General features: G+C 45.6%; 1 protein-coding gene across 1 annotated transcript in view; it reads right to left on the reverse strand.

Moving 5' to 3' along the window:
- LOC122695420 (E3 ubiquitin-protein ligase RNF213-like) overlaps nt 1-13,359 on the reverse strand; it is a 112,868-nt gene that overhangs the window by 95,015 nt on the left and 4,494 nt on the right. The window contains exon 2 of the mRNA XM_043905278.1: nt 8,010-8,170. Coding sequence (XP_043761213.1) covers nt 8,010-8,170 — 161 coding nt within the window. The remainder of the gene's footprint in view (nt 1-8,009; nt 8,171-13,359) is intronic.

Here is a 13,359-nt window from a genome sequence, read left to right on the forward strand (position 1 = left end):
CTCCTCCCGCCACCCACCGCCCACCTCCTTTATCAAACGCTCCCTCCACGCCAACATTTCCAGCTCCAAATCACCACAGGGCCAAGTACAGGACATCTAGACCACCCTACCGCCCAGAGTCCACCAGGAGCATTCACACTAGCCAATTCTGAACCTCCTCAAACCTGCCTGCCCTGCCCCACAAGGCAGACTCGGGGCCACTTTCTCCCCTTGCTCCTTCCATCTCCCCTGCGGCCCTTCAGACATGGCCCCTCCTCCTGGGAGCTGTGAGGAACACTGACCTCCCATGTCATCACTAGGCACAGAATCAGGGAGCCTCAGGCTTCCAGTTCCCTCTTTCGCCAGACACCTCCTTCACTTTTCACTTTGTCCTCTGCCCCATACCCCTTGACAGACCACCTGGACACTCCCAGTAGGAAAGCAAACGTATGTAGCCCTGCACTTGCTTTATTTTGTTCCTCAGAAACCGTCAACTAAACATGCCTTTTATTTTCTCTTCCCTCCAGGAAGGAAGTCTCTGTTTTCTTCACTGCTGCATCCACAGTGTCTAGAACAATCCCTGAGCCCCGGTAGGTGCCTAAATGCTTCTATCTCATTATATAAATTCCTCAGAAAGTCCCGTGTCTCCCTGCAGCACCAACATGTTCCCTCTTCCCCTGGGATGCACCCACCTCAGTCAGGTCTGTGATCAGACCCAAAAACAAAGGGTTTTGTATCAAACTATTAGTGAAATGAAAATCAAAACTACAATGAGATATCACCTCACACCAGCCAGAATGACTGTCATAAAAAAAAAAATCCACAAACAATAAACACTGGAGATGGGTGGAGAAAGGGAACCCTCCTACATTGTCGGTAGGAATAGAAATTGGTACAACCACTATGGAGAACAGTATTTAGGTTTCTTAAAAAACTAAAATAGAGCTACCGTATGATCCTGCAATCCCACTCCTAGGCATATATCTGGAGAAAAACATGATCTGAAAGGAAAAATGCACCCCAGTGTTTATTGTGGTACTGGTTACAATAGACAAGACATGGAAGCAACCTAATGTCCGTTAACAGAGGAATGGATTAAAAAAGCTGTGGTACATACATACAATGGGATATTACTCAGCCATTAAAAAGAATGCAATAATGCCATTCGCAGCAACATGGATGGATCTAAAGAGTGTCATACTGAGTGAAGTAAGTTAGACAGAGAAAGAGAAATATCATGTGGCATCCCTTATATATTGAATCTAAAAAGAAATGATAGAAATGAACTTACAAAATAGGAAGAGACTTAGAAAACGAACTTATGATTGCCAGGGGAAGGGAGACTTAGGGAGTTTGGCATGGTCATGTGCGCACTGCTATGTTTACAGTGGAGAGCCAGTAAGGACCTGTTGTCCAGCACAGGGAACTCTGCTCAGTGTTACGTGGCAGCCTGGATGGGAGAGGAGTTTGGGGGAGAATGGACACATCTATATGGATGGCTGAGTCCCTTCAGTATTCACCTGAAACTATTGCAACATTGTTAACTGGCTTTACCACAACATACGTGTAAATCTATGGCTGATTCATATCAATGTATGAGAAAACCCACTGAAAAAAATAAATAAATAAATAAAGGGAAAAAAATGAAAAAAAAAAAAAAAAGTTCAAAAGAAAAAACAAGAGAGTTTTGGCTTCTGATTTGCAATTTGCCTTTCTCCTCTTTATCTACCTTTCTCCTTTTTTTTTTTTTAATCGCTATTTGATTGTGCTTTTTATAAGCTGCTTCAAAACCCTTAGAATAAGACTCAGATTTCACACAGGCAACTTAGTTCTCTCAATACACATCAATGGGGCCACATGAGTGTCTGGCCCCTCACAGGTCTACAGGCAAGGCATGAGGCTAAACTCTAAACTCTTCCTTGACAAAAATCAAGCCTATATATACATGTTACATATTTATGTATTCCTCATTACTGTGGTCTGTCACTCTGAACTCATTAGTCCGGAATATGTACACTAAAACTAAACACTACTGATTAGGAATCCAGACCTGGTCACAAACTCTGGGTGTGGGCAGTGGATGGGGGTGGTTGGGAGGAAACCCCAATACTTCTGATGATGTCTTTGTTGACGATGGATGGTAGGGGATGAGTATCCACTAAGATAATCCGGCATCTGTGTTATAAATACTCTGTAGGGTGGGTGTAATATTTAATTAAAACATTTGTTAAGTGCAGAGTTTATTGACTTGGAAAGGATGCTAGAGAACTTTCTGGGGACTGAATGTCCTGTCATTGGATCGGGTAGGGGTGACAAAGCGGTACACACAGCAGAACATCCAGGGGGCTCTACCCTGAAGGCCTGTGTATTTCATTCAATACCAATTATACCTCAGTTCAAAGGCTATAGACCAGCTCTAAATGCATACAGAAAGGCTGCACCTATTTCTGCCTAGAGAGAATTAGTGAGAAAAAAGTAACAGTTTGCTACTTCTTGGAGGGAAGGTGGGTTAGTCAGAATACATGTCTGATTTTATATTTCATAATGAGGGTCCTCAGAGAGCAGAGAGATCTCAGTTCTGAGGAGGGCAAGGCAGCCCTGTTCACGCCCCTGAACACTGGGTCAGGAGCACACGGAGGGGTGGGGTGTGTGCTGGGGACCCTGAAAAGGCACATATGGCAGGAAGCGGGGGTGACAGGTGAGAACACGGACTAGTAGGAGAGAAAGTCTGTGAAGGTTTTGACAAAGGCTGAAGGGTTGGAGGCTAGCTGGGCCTGCAGCCCTGCCCAGACTCCCAGGGGTCCTCTGCCTCATTCTGCACTGGCAGTGATTGGGGTAGAGTAGGATAGTTAGTTAGTTTAGGAATCACTCTCGGGGATTAAGAATGTAACAGGAATTTTTGTAGGCTAATGATTACTCAAGAAAAGAATCCAGTAACCTAGCAACAATCTACACTATCCTGAAGGAAGACCAAGCATCCAAGCATCTGGCACATTCAGGCCACAAGTTCTGATGATTAAAACACAGGACAGTAGATACGGTATCCGAATCTTGTTACATGAAGTCAGGGAGTTAACTGGTCCTTGAAGAGTAGCATTTTGTAGCCAAGACTGGAACATAGGAGAAGGGGGAAAGAAGCTAAGTGAAAGAGGACATTATACGGAAACTTAACTGAGCCGAAGCTCATTCTCCTGGCGGCACTGACAGGTCAGTAAATCGGGAGATGAGTTGTTGAAACAATGAATAATGATTTTAATCAGAAAGTTAGCAGACTGAGAAGATGGCAGTCTAGCGTCTCAAAAAACCATCTTCCCACAGTTCAAATTGGGCTCCTTTTATACACAAGAGGGGGAGGGGGAGGAGCCCACTTAGGCACTGACCAATGGCTGAGCAGCACCAGTAACGGTCACAGGTTTGACATGTGCTGTTTTGCCAACAGAACACACTGGTCATAGCAAACACCCGCTTCCAACAACACAAGAGAAGACTCTACACATGGACATCACCAGATGGTCAACACCGAAATCAGACTGATATATTCTTTACAGCCAAAGATGGAGAAGCTCTATACAGTCAGCAAAAACAAGACCGGGAGCTAACTGTAGCTCAGATCATGAACTCTTTACTGCCAAATTCAGACTTAAATTGAAGAAAGTAGGGAAAACCACTAGTCCATTCAAGTATAACCTAAATCAAATCCCTTATGACTATACAGTGAAAGTGAGAAATAGGGACTAGATCTGATAGACAGAGTGCCTGATGAACTATGGACGGAGGTTCTTGACATTGTACAGGAGACAGGGATCAAGACCAACCCCATGGAAAAGAAATGCAAAAAGGCAAAATGGTTGTCTGAGGAGGCCTTACAAACAGCTGTGAAAAGAAGAGAAGCAAAAAGCAAAGGAGAAAAGGAAAGATATTCCCATTTGAATGCAGAGTTCCAAAGAATAGCAAGAAGAGATAAGAAAGCCTTCCTCAGCATTCAGTGCAAAAAAATAGAGGAAAAAACAGAATGGGAAAGACTAGAGATCTCTTCAAGAATTAGAGATACCAAGGGAATATTTCATGCGAAGATGGGTTCGATAAAGGACAGAAATGGTATGGACCTAACAGAAGCAGAAGATATTAAGAAGAGGTGGCAAGAATACTGAGAACTATACAAAAAAGATCTTCATGACCCAGATAATCACGATGGTGTGATCACTCACCTAGAGCCAGACATGCTGGAATGTGAAGTCAGGTGGGCCTTAGAAAGCATCACTACGAACAAAGTTAGTGGAGGTGATGGAATTCCAGTTGAGCTATTGCAAATGCTGAAAGATGATGCTGTGAAAGTGCTGCAACAATATGCCAGCAAATATGGAAAACTGAGCAATGGCCACAGGACTGGAAAAGGTAAGTTTTCATCCCAATCCCAAAGAAAGGCAATCCCAAAGAATGCTCAAACTATCGCACAATTGCACCCATCTCACACGCTAGTAAAGTAATGCTCAAAATTCTCCAAGCCAGGCTTTGGCAATATGTGAACTGTGAACTTCCAGATGATCAAGCTGGTTTTAGAAACAGCAGAGGAACCAGAGATCAAATTGCCAACATCCGCTGGATCATCGAAAAAGCAACAGAGTTCCAGAAAAACATCTATTTCTGCTTTATTGACTATGCCAAAGCCTTTGACTGTGTGGCTCACAATAAAATGTGGAAAATTCTGAAAGAGATGGGAATACGAGACCACCTGACCCACCTCTTGAGAAACCTATATACAGGTCAGTAAACAACAGTGAGAACTGGACATGGACCAACAAACTGGTTCCAAATAGGAAAAGGAGGACGTCAAGGCTGTATATTGTCACTCTGCTTATTTAACTTATATGCAGAGTATATCATGAGAAACACTGGGCTGGAAGAAGCACAAGGTGGAATCAAGATTGCCGGGAGAAATATCAATAACCTCAGATATGCAGATGACACCACCCTTATGGCAGAAAGTGAAGAGGAACTAAAAAGCCTCTTGATGAAAGTGAAAGAGGAGTGAGAAAGTTGGCTTAAAGCTCAACATTCAGAAAACTAATATCATGGCATCTGGTCCCATCATTTCATGGGAAATAGATGGGGAAACAGTGGAAGCAGTGTCAGACTTTATTTTTCTGGGCCCCAAAATCACTGCAGATGGTGATTGCAGCCATGAAATTAAAAGATGCTTACTCCTTGGAAGGAAAGTGATGACCAACCTAGATGGCATATTAAAAAGCTGAGACATTACTTTGTCAGCAAAGGTCCATCTAGTCAAGGCTATGGTTTTCAGTGGTCATGTATGGATGTGAGAGTTGGACTGTGAACAAAGCTGAGTGCCGAAAAATTGATGCTTTTGAACTGTGGTGTTGGAGAAGACTCTTGAGAGTCCCTTGGACTGCAAGGAGATCCAACCAGTCCATCCTAAAGGAGATCAGTCCTGGGTGTTCATTGGAAGGACTGATGCTGAAGCTGAAACTCCAGTACTTTGGCCACCTCATGTGAAGAGTTGACTCATTGGAAAAGACCCTGATGCTGGGAGGGGTTGGGGGCAGGAGGAGAAGGGGACGACAGAGGATGAGATGGCTGGATGGCATCACTGACTCGATGGACATGAGTTTGGGTAAGCTCCAGGAGTTGGTGATGGACAGGGAGGCCTGGAGTGCTGTGATTCATGGGGTTGCAAAGAGTCGGACACAACTGAGCAACCGAACTGAACTGAACTGAAGTTTCAGTTGTATCCAACTCTTTGTGACCCTATGGAGTGTAGCCCGCCAGGCTCCTCTGTCCATGGGATTCTCCAGGCAAGAAAACCGGAGTGGGTTGCCATGCCCTCCTTCAGGGAATCTTCCCAATCCAGGGATTGAGCCTCCGTCTCCAGCAGCTCCTGCATTGCAGGCAGATTACTGCTGAGCAACCCGGGAAGCCCTTTTAGGTACATACAAATATGTAAATAACTATTTTCCTAAACCGTTTACTCTTCATTTGTGCTCATCATACAAAGTTTTTAATTCTTTTAAGACTTTTTCTATAGTCAAATATACCAATCTTTTGTTTGTTTTTTTTACCCTTTGCTTTAATTACTAGAAAATCTTCCCCATTCATGGGTCAGATAAATATTTACATATATTTTTTCCAGCTGTCATTATACACATTAGGGTCTGTTTCTGGGTTGTATTTCTGGTACATTGGCTCCTCCCGAGAGTCACTGTTTTAATAACTGGCTCTGAAACATATTTTTGTTCATCTAATACAGCAAGTTCCACTTTAGGCATTTCTTTTTAACAATTTTCTTGGTTATTCTTGCCCATTTTTTCTTCCAAGAGAATCTTAAACTTAATCAAGGTTTAAAAAAGCTCTAATCCTGCTGGGCTCAATACTGTTTTCAATCACAGTGTCAAACACTTCCTAATGGTGTGTATTCCTTGATACTCACTTTTAAAGTATTTACAACAACAGCCAGGATATGGAGACAACCTCCGTGACCACTGACAGGTGAAAGGATGAGGAAGACGTGGTAGAGATATACAATGGAATACTACTCAGACACGAAAAGGAACAAAACTGGGTCATTCCTACAGGTGTGAATGGACCTAGAGTCTCTTATCCAGAGTGAAGTAAGTCAGAAAGAGAAAAAGAAATATTGTTACATTAATGCATGTTATGTAGAATCTAGGGAAATGGTACAGATGAACCTAGTTCCAGGGCAGGAATAGAGACACAGACGTAGAGAATGAACACGGGGACACAGGTGAAGGGAAGCGGAGGGCGGGATGGACTGGGAGACTAGATTTGACAATAAATACACTACCCATGTGTAAAACAGATCGCTAGTGGGAACCTGCAGGACAGAACAGGGAGCTCAGCTTGGTGCTCTATGATGACCTAGATGGGTGGGAGGGGATATATGTATACATATAGGTGATTCCTTTCATTGTACAACAGAAACTAATAATACAACTTGGCAAAGTAATTATACTCCAGTAAAACAAATTTAAAAAAAAATATTTTTAATAAATAAAAAATAAATTTGAAAAAGGAACTACAAAAAAAAGTTTACCCAAAATTTCAGTGTTCCACGTGGCCCAGGCTCAAAGCTGGCCATCCTGTTCTGGACAGGATTAGTGTCCAAGGAGAATGAAACACTCACACACATCACAATTACCACACACACTCACACATGCATATACCACACACATACTTTGTGCACACACACACTCGAACATGTGCACATTCTCACACAGGCATGCACACACACCCACAAGGGGCCACAATGCTGCCAGCTGCAGCACCTCCCCCACCACCCAACAACAAGGAACAACAAAGGACCACACAGGAAACCAGCTCAACCAGGCAGAGAGACAACGTCCCTCTCAGTCCTCCAAGAAACCTGGGAACAGAGCCGGCTGCTTAGGTCTGGACAGACTGGACTGTGGCGTGGGGAGCTCGCATTCATCCAAAAGGATGAATTTGTCCTGAATCTGTCAGGAAACTCTCTGCAAGACTCACCTGGGCTCCCGCCTGGCCACTCACTCAGGAGACACTCTCTTTGGGTCTGACACTTATAGGGAGACAAGACGGCTCAGCTTCCCCATTGAGGAATGGCAGCATTTCCAGAGCACCTCCATTTCCCCAGAGCCTGGAGGCACCTTAGGAGCTGTCTGGTCCATGCAAAAAGCCCAGAGCAGAGACAGACACCCACGTGGCAGAAGCTCAGACACCCAGATGCAGCCCTGCCACAGCATCTGGGAGACACAACATGCTGGGTATGGTGGGAGAAAAAGGGAGGGGGACGCAGAGACCCTACACAAATCAGGCACAGAAGGGGCTCTCTGCCGCAGCCCAGCATGCAGGGGCCAACACCTGGGCAGCAGTGAAGTGAAGCTGTCCTGGAGAGGATGCTGTAGGGACACTTGTTCAGCCACTGATGAAACCACAGCAGGAAACAGCGTCCTTGCAAAGCTAGGAGATGGGCAGAACCACACCTCCCAGACCCACTTCCCCAGGGGCCAGACACTCACTCGCTTGGTTTGCCGTGAGTCATTCGAACGGGGCTCATCTGGGTTTTCTTGCCAATCACCTGAGCCCAGGGACAAGGAGGAGCTGCTTTCTTCCTTCAGCTCCTGTCCACACTCCATTTCTCCCTCTGGGGCCGATGTTTCCTTGAGGTTGCTCTGAGAACCTACAAAGGCAGATGCACATGGGTCACATCTCAGAAAAACAAGTAAATGTTCCAAGGGAAAACTTGGACTCCTCCCATGACCGCTGTTCAAGATTAGTCCTCTCCCCACTCAAGGTGCTGTCTTGGCTACAGTGAGCCAAGCCTGGTACAATTTCTGCTGTCGGGTGGGCAAGAGTGTACACCATGCGAAATGCCAGGCTGGATGAAGCACAAGCTGGGAACAAGACTGCTGGGAGAAATACAAATAACCTCAGATATGCAGATGACACCACCCTTACTTATGGCAGCAAGTGAAGAAGAACTAAAGAGCCTCTTGATGAAAGTGAAAGAGGAGAGTGAAAAAGTTGGCTTAAAACTCAATATGCAGATAGCTAAGATCATGGCAACTGGTCCCATCACTTCATGGGAAATAGATGGGGACACAGTGGAAACAGTGACAGACTTTATTTTGGGGGGGCTCCAAAATCACTGCAAATGGTGACTGCAGCCATGAAATTAAAAGACACTTGCTCCTTGGAAGAAAAGCCATGACCAACCTGGACAGCATATTAAGAAGCAGAGACATTACTTTGCCAACAGAGGTCCGCCTAGTCAAAGCTATGGTTTTCCTAGTAGTTAGGTATGGATGTGAGAGTTGGACCATAAAGAAAAGTGAATGCCAAAGAACTGATGTTTTTAAGCTGTGGTGTTCAAGAATACTCTTGAGAGTTCCTTGGACTGCAAGGAGATCCAACCAGTCCATCCTAAAGGAAATCAGTCCTGAATATTCATTGGAAGCACTGATGCTGAAGCTGAAACTCCAGTACTCTGGCCACCTGAGGCAAACTGACTCATTTGAAAAGACTCTGATGCTGGGAAAGTTTGAAGACAGAAGGAGAAGGGGATGACAGAGGATGAGATGGTTGAATGGCATCACTGACTCGATGGACATGAGCCTGAGCAAGTTTCGGAGTTGGTGATGGACAGGGAACCCGGGCGTGCTGCAGTCCGTGGGGCTGCAAAGAGGTGGACATGACTGAGCGACTTAACTGAACTGAACAAATATATTAAACATCTACAAACATCTAAGGTTCATCTACAAATGAAACTTAGGGCCAAAGAACCAAATAAAACTGGGAGGATATTTGTAACACATGACAGCCTGGGGCCACTGTCCTTTGATAAACTGTGGGCATGCTGACCTCCTCTCTCTTCCACCAGCCTCCACTGCAGGGGGTGGGGCCCCCATTAGACTGATCCAATCAGAACCTGGCATTTCTCCAGTTCCAGTCATTGGCAGAAGTACAGCAGGGGCCCAGGGCTGGTTACTGGCATTTCTGACCCATCAACTTCTTCCTTCTGGTCAAACAGACCCTATGCTTGGAATCAACTAGTTTGCCTCCATGAAGGCAGCAGCCTGAGGACAAAGCAGGGCCGCCGGGACCTGAGACAGATGCAGAGCTGTGCAGAGACCTGACTCCCTCAGTCTGGAAATGAGTGTGTGAGGCCCAGTGCACGCATCCCGCTGAGGAAGCGGGGAGCTGGGTGTCCGGTCATCTCCAATACAAACAGCCCCAGTGACTGAAAAATCAATAAGAGTAACTTTAAAAAAAGGGAATTCCCCAAAGAAAACAGGTAGTTCAAAGAAAAGGAATTATAAGTGAGCTCTTAACCTTTGAGAAGACACTTATTTACCCTACCAATCAAGGAAGTAGCAATAAAACCCAAGAGGTACCCCCTTCGACCAATCTGACTGGCCCAGAGCTAGACACGCTGGTGTGGCTGGAGATGAAACCTCGAAGAGCCTGCAGAGGAGAGGCTGGGGGAAGCCTTGTGGACTTGAAGGTTTCCATTATAAATGCACAAGGCTGCTCCTTGGAGCTTGTCCTTGAGACACACTGGCACCAGGGGCAGACCCCTTGCCAGCATCCAGCCCAGCCATGTGCATTTATGGCAGAACAGGAGTCCAGGATAGGACTGGCTCCTGCGTGGCAGAGGTGAGGCCAGTCTCACTAGAGGCCATGGCACAGTGCCACATGATGGAAGCAGGGCACATGAGTTTTCCACCACGTGGAGGAAACATCTGGAAGGTGACACACCAAACAGTTAAGTGTTGTGTTCATAAGGGTGTGAAGGATCTGGGCTGGGGGTAAGCTGAGGGGGTTACCATTTTTCATATCCTCCCGTCGTAACATATGGGTTATTCATACCAGCATGTATTACTTCTACACTTATCAATATAAAAAGGAAACTAGCCGGATTCAGTAAGAGCAAAACTTAAGAATCTCTACTGAGCACTCTGCATGTTAACCTATCAAGTACTCACAGCCACGCTGTGACCTTCTCAGGCCCCCAGTTGGCAAGGTGGGGAGCAGGATTTGAATCCAGGCTCAGAGGCCAGGATAGGCCCTGGGGACAGTGACATGGCCACCGTCCTTTACCCAGGACTGCGGCTGAACCAGAGAAAATTCCTGTCCCTGCCTCATGAAGTATGGGCTCACCGGGTGCATGCACATTAGGCAGCATGACCCACCCTGAAGCATCCCTGTAGACAGATGGGAACAGACACACAGGTGTCCAGAAAGTGCTAAGGGAGTCAGATCCCCAAATCTGGTTAATGGCTGATCAACCCATGAATGGGGGAGGAGGGCAGGGACCTCACAGGCAACCTGAACTCACTGCTACAGAAATAGTTCAACCTAAATCAGTCAGCTGCACAGACTCCACTTCTGGGCTCCCAAATGAACCCCAGCAGCAGCTCTGAGTCTGCTTCCCCCACCCTCCCACAGCAGTCCCCACCCCTCCCTGCAGCTGCCTTGTCCTGAAGCCTAAAGAAAATTCCACATACCTCAAGCTTTCATATGAGGTTCCCTAGAGCAGTCAGCAGAGCAGTCAAAGTCACAGGGACAGAAAGTAGGATGGCAGATGCCAGGGGTTGGGGTTGGGGGAGGGAGGTTAGTGTCTAATGGGGACAGAGTTTCTGTGTGAAAACAGGAAGAAGTTCTAGAGATGGATGGTGGTGACTGGTTGCACAACAATGTGAATGTGCCTAATGCCACTTAACTGTGTCAACTGAAAAAAAATATTCATAACCTTGAAGTTCCCTGGTGGTCCAGTGGTTAAGAATTCACCTTGCAATGCAGGGGATGCAGGTTCTATTCCTGGTAGGGGAAGGAACATCCCCACGTGCCTTGGAGCAACTAAGCCCACACCACAACTACTGAGCCTGACACAGCCAAATAAATAAATAATCTAAAAAATAAAAAAAATACTCTAACCTAAATATTGAGAGTTATGTGTTTTATTCGGTGGGAATTCTTAGGACTTCAAGCCCCTGAGACAGGATCTCAAGTTGTCCCACGAGAACTGCTCCAAGGAGGCAAGGGGAGGAGCCAGGTGACACAGAAACTTTGCAACAAAGGGCAGGGAGCCTCAACATCAAAAGATTATTGCTAATTAAAGAAAACCAGGTAACCCAAGTTAAGAAATTTAGCACTTTTCTATATATGGGAAGATGCAAATATCTGGGCTCACTGAAATCATTCATTTGATAGGTGACTCAGCATCTGGGGCCAGTATCTTGTTTTCACATCCAGAGTTCCTCAGGGCCCACCGCAGGGAGTGGCTACAGTCTGATGGCTGCTGTTGCTGCTGCTTCTAAGTCGCTTCAGTCCTGTCCGATGTTGGCTGCTAGGTAGCAGGTATTCTTTCCTTCCTGGGTTCCCTCAGGGCTCACCAGCTCACCATTCACAGTGGCTGCAACTGCTGGTGACTGTGACTTCTTTATTTATGTCAGGAAATATTCCAGTCATATTTCTCAATTGTCCACTTAAAATATGTTTAATTTGGTAAATTTTGTGCATCAATGCAAATAATAATCAATCTATAATAAGGAATTGTTGTTGTTCAGTCACTACGTTGTGTGCAACTATTCTGTGAATCCATGGACTGTAGCCTGCCAGGCTCCGCTGTCCATGGGATCTCCCAGGCAAGGATACTGGAGTGAGTTGCCATTTCCTTCCCCAGGGGACCTTCTCTTCCCAACCCAGGGATTGTGAATCCATGTCTCCTGCAATGGCAGGTGGATCCTTTACCACTGAGCCACCGGGGAAGCCCTCTAGAAGAGAGTTTTATTCAAGCAAAACTAAGGACTACAGCCCAGGTGGCAGCCTCTCAATAGTTCTGAGGAACTGCTCTGCTGAAGCCTGGTCTTCAGTTTTACACCTTGTCAGAACAAAGGACATACACCAAATATGAGAGGGGACATCCGTGAAGTAGGTTATCATGTACACAGCAAGTCAGCATGACCCCGGTGTCTGTAAAGGGAACCTCAAGTTTGTGGGCATTGTTGACGTGGATACCACAGCACAGGGGGGCATTGATCCCTATCTTCAAAACACTGTTGCTAACAGTTAAAGCACATGTGTGAGGCATGTTTAACAGGCCATGAGTCAGGCTGTTCCAGTTCACACAGAGTTCAGGCTGAATCATGCATAAGCTGCAATGACTTCCCCATATCTCAGTTTGTGATCATCTCTCCCATCACTTGTTTTTAAATATTTTATCACACTTTAAAAAAATTAAAACCAACACATAGAACAATGCAATTCTCCCAGCCCACCCATTCCTCACTCCACCTGACAGCCCCTGGGTCAGGTGTGGTGGACATTGAAGGGGAGCAGAATTTCCCACCTCAAAACAAGCTAATTTAGCATCCAGGGTTATTTCCTGCTGAAGGCAATGAAAACTCAGCAGATTTAAGAAAAGCTCTTGAACTCCCCCTCAGTGTTTTAAATTTACATCAGAAAGGGGGTCTATAACAGGAAGAGCCATTACTATAGACAGCTTTTAACCAAGAAACTTATCTACATAAGAGAGCAACCTTTGGAGAGTTTCCAAAAATCTCCTCTGCCTCTCTGTGAAAATCTCTCTTCTTTGCAGCCCCAGATCCTAGCAGGCTCCTTAAGTCAGGATGTTATAGAAGCTCTAACTACCTGGCTGCCTTTTGGGTCTCAAATTTTTATGGGGCTCCTATACATATGAAATGTGAATCTGTCTCTTATCAATTTAATTGTTGAACAGCCAAAGAATTTAGGAGGGAAGAGGGAGATGTTCTGCTCCCTTGCAGCACAAATTCGATGGCCAGTGCAGGCAGCCACAGAAACCAAGTGTGGCCACATCTTTGGACCCACGAGTGGTGGCAGGCAGGT

The sequence above is a fragment of the Cervus elaphus genome, chromosome 5 (assembly GCF_910594005.1).
Source record: "Cervus elaphus chromosome 5, mCerEla1.1, whole genome shotgun sequence".
In the NCBI taxonomy this organism is placed as follows: domain Eukaryota; kingdom Metazoa; phylum Chordata; class Mammalia; order Artiodactyla; family Cervidae; genus Cervus; species Cervus elaphus.